The sequence below is a fragment of the Etheostoma cragini genome, chromosome 5 (genome assembly GCF_013103735.1).
Source record: "Etheostoma cragini isolate CJK2018 chromosome 5, CSU_Ecrag_1.0, whole genome shotgun sequence".
Taxonomy (NCBI): Eukaryota; Metazoa; Chordata; class Actinopteri; order Perciformes; family Percidae; genus Etheostoma; species Etheostoma cragini.
This window is the reverse complement of record NC_048411.1, coordinates 29,607,841-29,608,795: the sequence shown is the minus strand read 5'-3', so window position 1 is coordinate 29,608,795 and position 955 is coordinate 29,607,841. Positions and strand designations below refer to the sequence as shown.

The 955-nt window shown below is 58.6% G+C and overlaps 1 protein-coding gene across 1 annotated transcript in view; it reads right to left on the bottom strand.

Annotated features, from left to right (window-relative positions):
* Positions 1-10: 10 nt before the first annotated feature.
* Positions 11-955, bottom strand: part of nkx3-1 (NK3 homeobox 1) — a 2,066-nt gene continuing 1,121 nt past the window's right edge. Inside the window, exon 2 of the mRNA XM_034872311.1 lies at positions 11-783. Within this exon, the coding sequence (XP_034728202.1) occupies positions 86-783 (698 nt within the window). The 3' untranslated portion in view covers positions 11-85. The remainder of the gene's footprint in view (positions 784-955) is intronic.

The following is a 955-nucleotide window of genomic DNA, read 5'->3' as shown; positions in this document are numbered from 1 at the left end:
CCCCCCCCCCCCCCCCCCAATGCAGTACTTTACGTTACTTTTCATAACTTCATGTAATGATAGCTCAGGAGAGATCATTTCCCGGTCACCATAGCGCCGTGGGCCCCCAGGGGCCCCTGTAGTCCCACAGGAAGGGTCTGTACTGGTAGGCTTTGCAGAAGGACGAGATCAGGGACGATCGGAGCAGCTCGTCCCCCAGTCCCTCTGCTTTGCACACGTCCCTGCAGAACCGGGACGTTTGCTGCTTCCGTTTGGTCTTGTACCTGCGGTTCTGGAACCAGATCTTCACCTGCGTCTCGGTTAGTCTTAAGGTGCCGGCCAGGTGAGCCCTCTCCGGGGCCGACAGGTACTTCTGGTGGTTGAACTTCTTCTCCAGTTCCAGCACCTGCAGGTGTGTGAACGCAGCTCTGGAGCGCTTCTGCTTCCCCGCAGAGGACGAGAAGCAGCCGGACTCCGAGGAGGAGTCGGAGCGGGACGGGTCCTGATCCAGGGACGGGCCCAGACCCAGGGACGGGTCCAGACCCAGGGACGGGTCCAGACCCAGGGACGGGTTCAGACCCAGGGACGGGCCCAGACCCAGGGATGGGTCCAGAACCAGGGACGGGCCCAGACCTAGGGACGGGTCCAGATCCAGGGACGGGTCCAGACCCAGGGACGGGTCCTGATCCAGGGACGGGTCCAGACCCAGGGATGGGTCCAGATCCAGGGACGGGTCCAGACCCAGGGACGGGTCCAGACCCAGGGACGGGTCCAGACTCTGGGACGGATCCAGACTCAGACACGCTGCGAAGCACAAACGGGATCAAGTTAGTAGACAGAAAAACTTAAGAAACTGCAATACAAAGTACACTGGGATGTACTCTAAAGTATACTGACCTACTGCAATATAAAGTACACTGGGATGTACTCTAAAGTATACTGACATACTGCAATATAAAGTACACTGGGATGCACT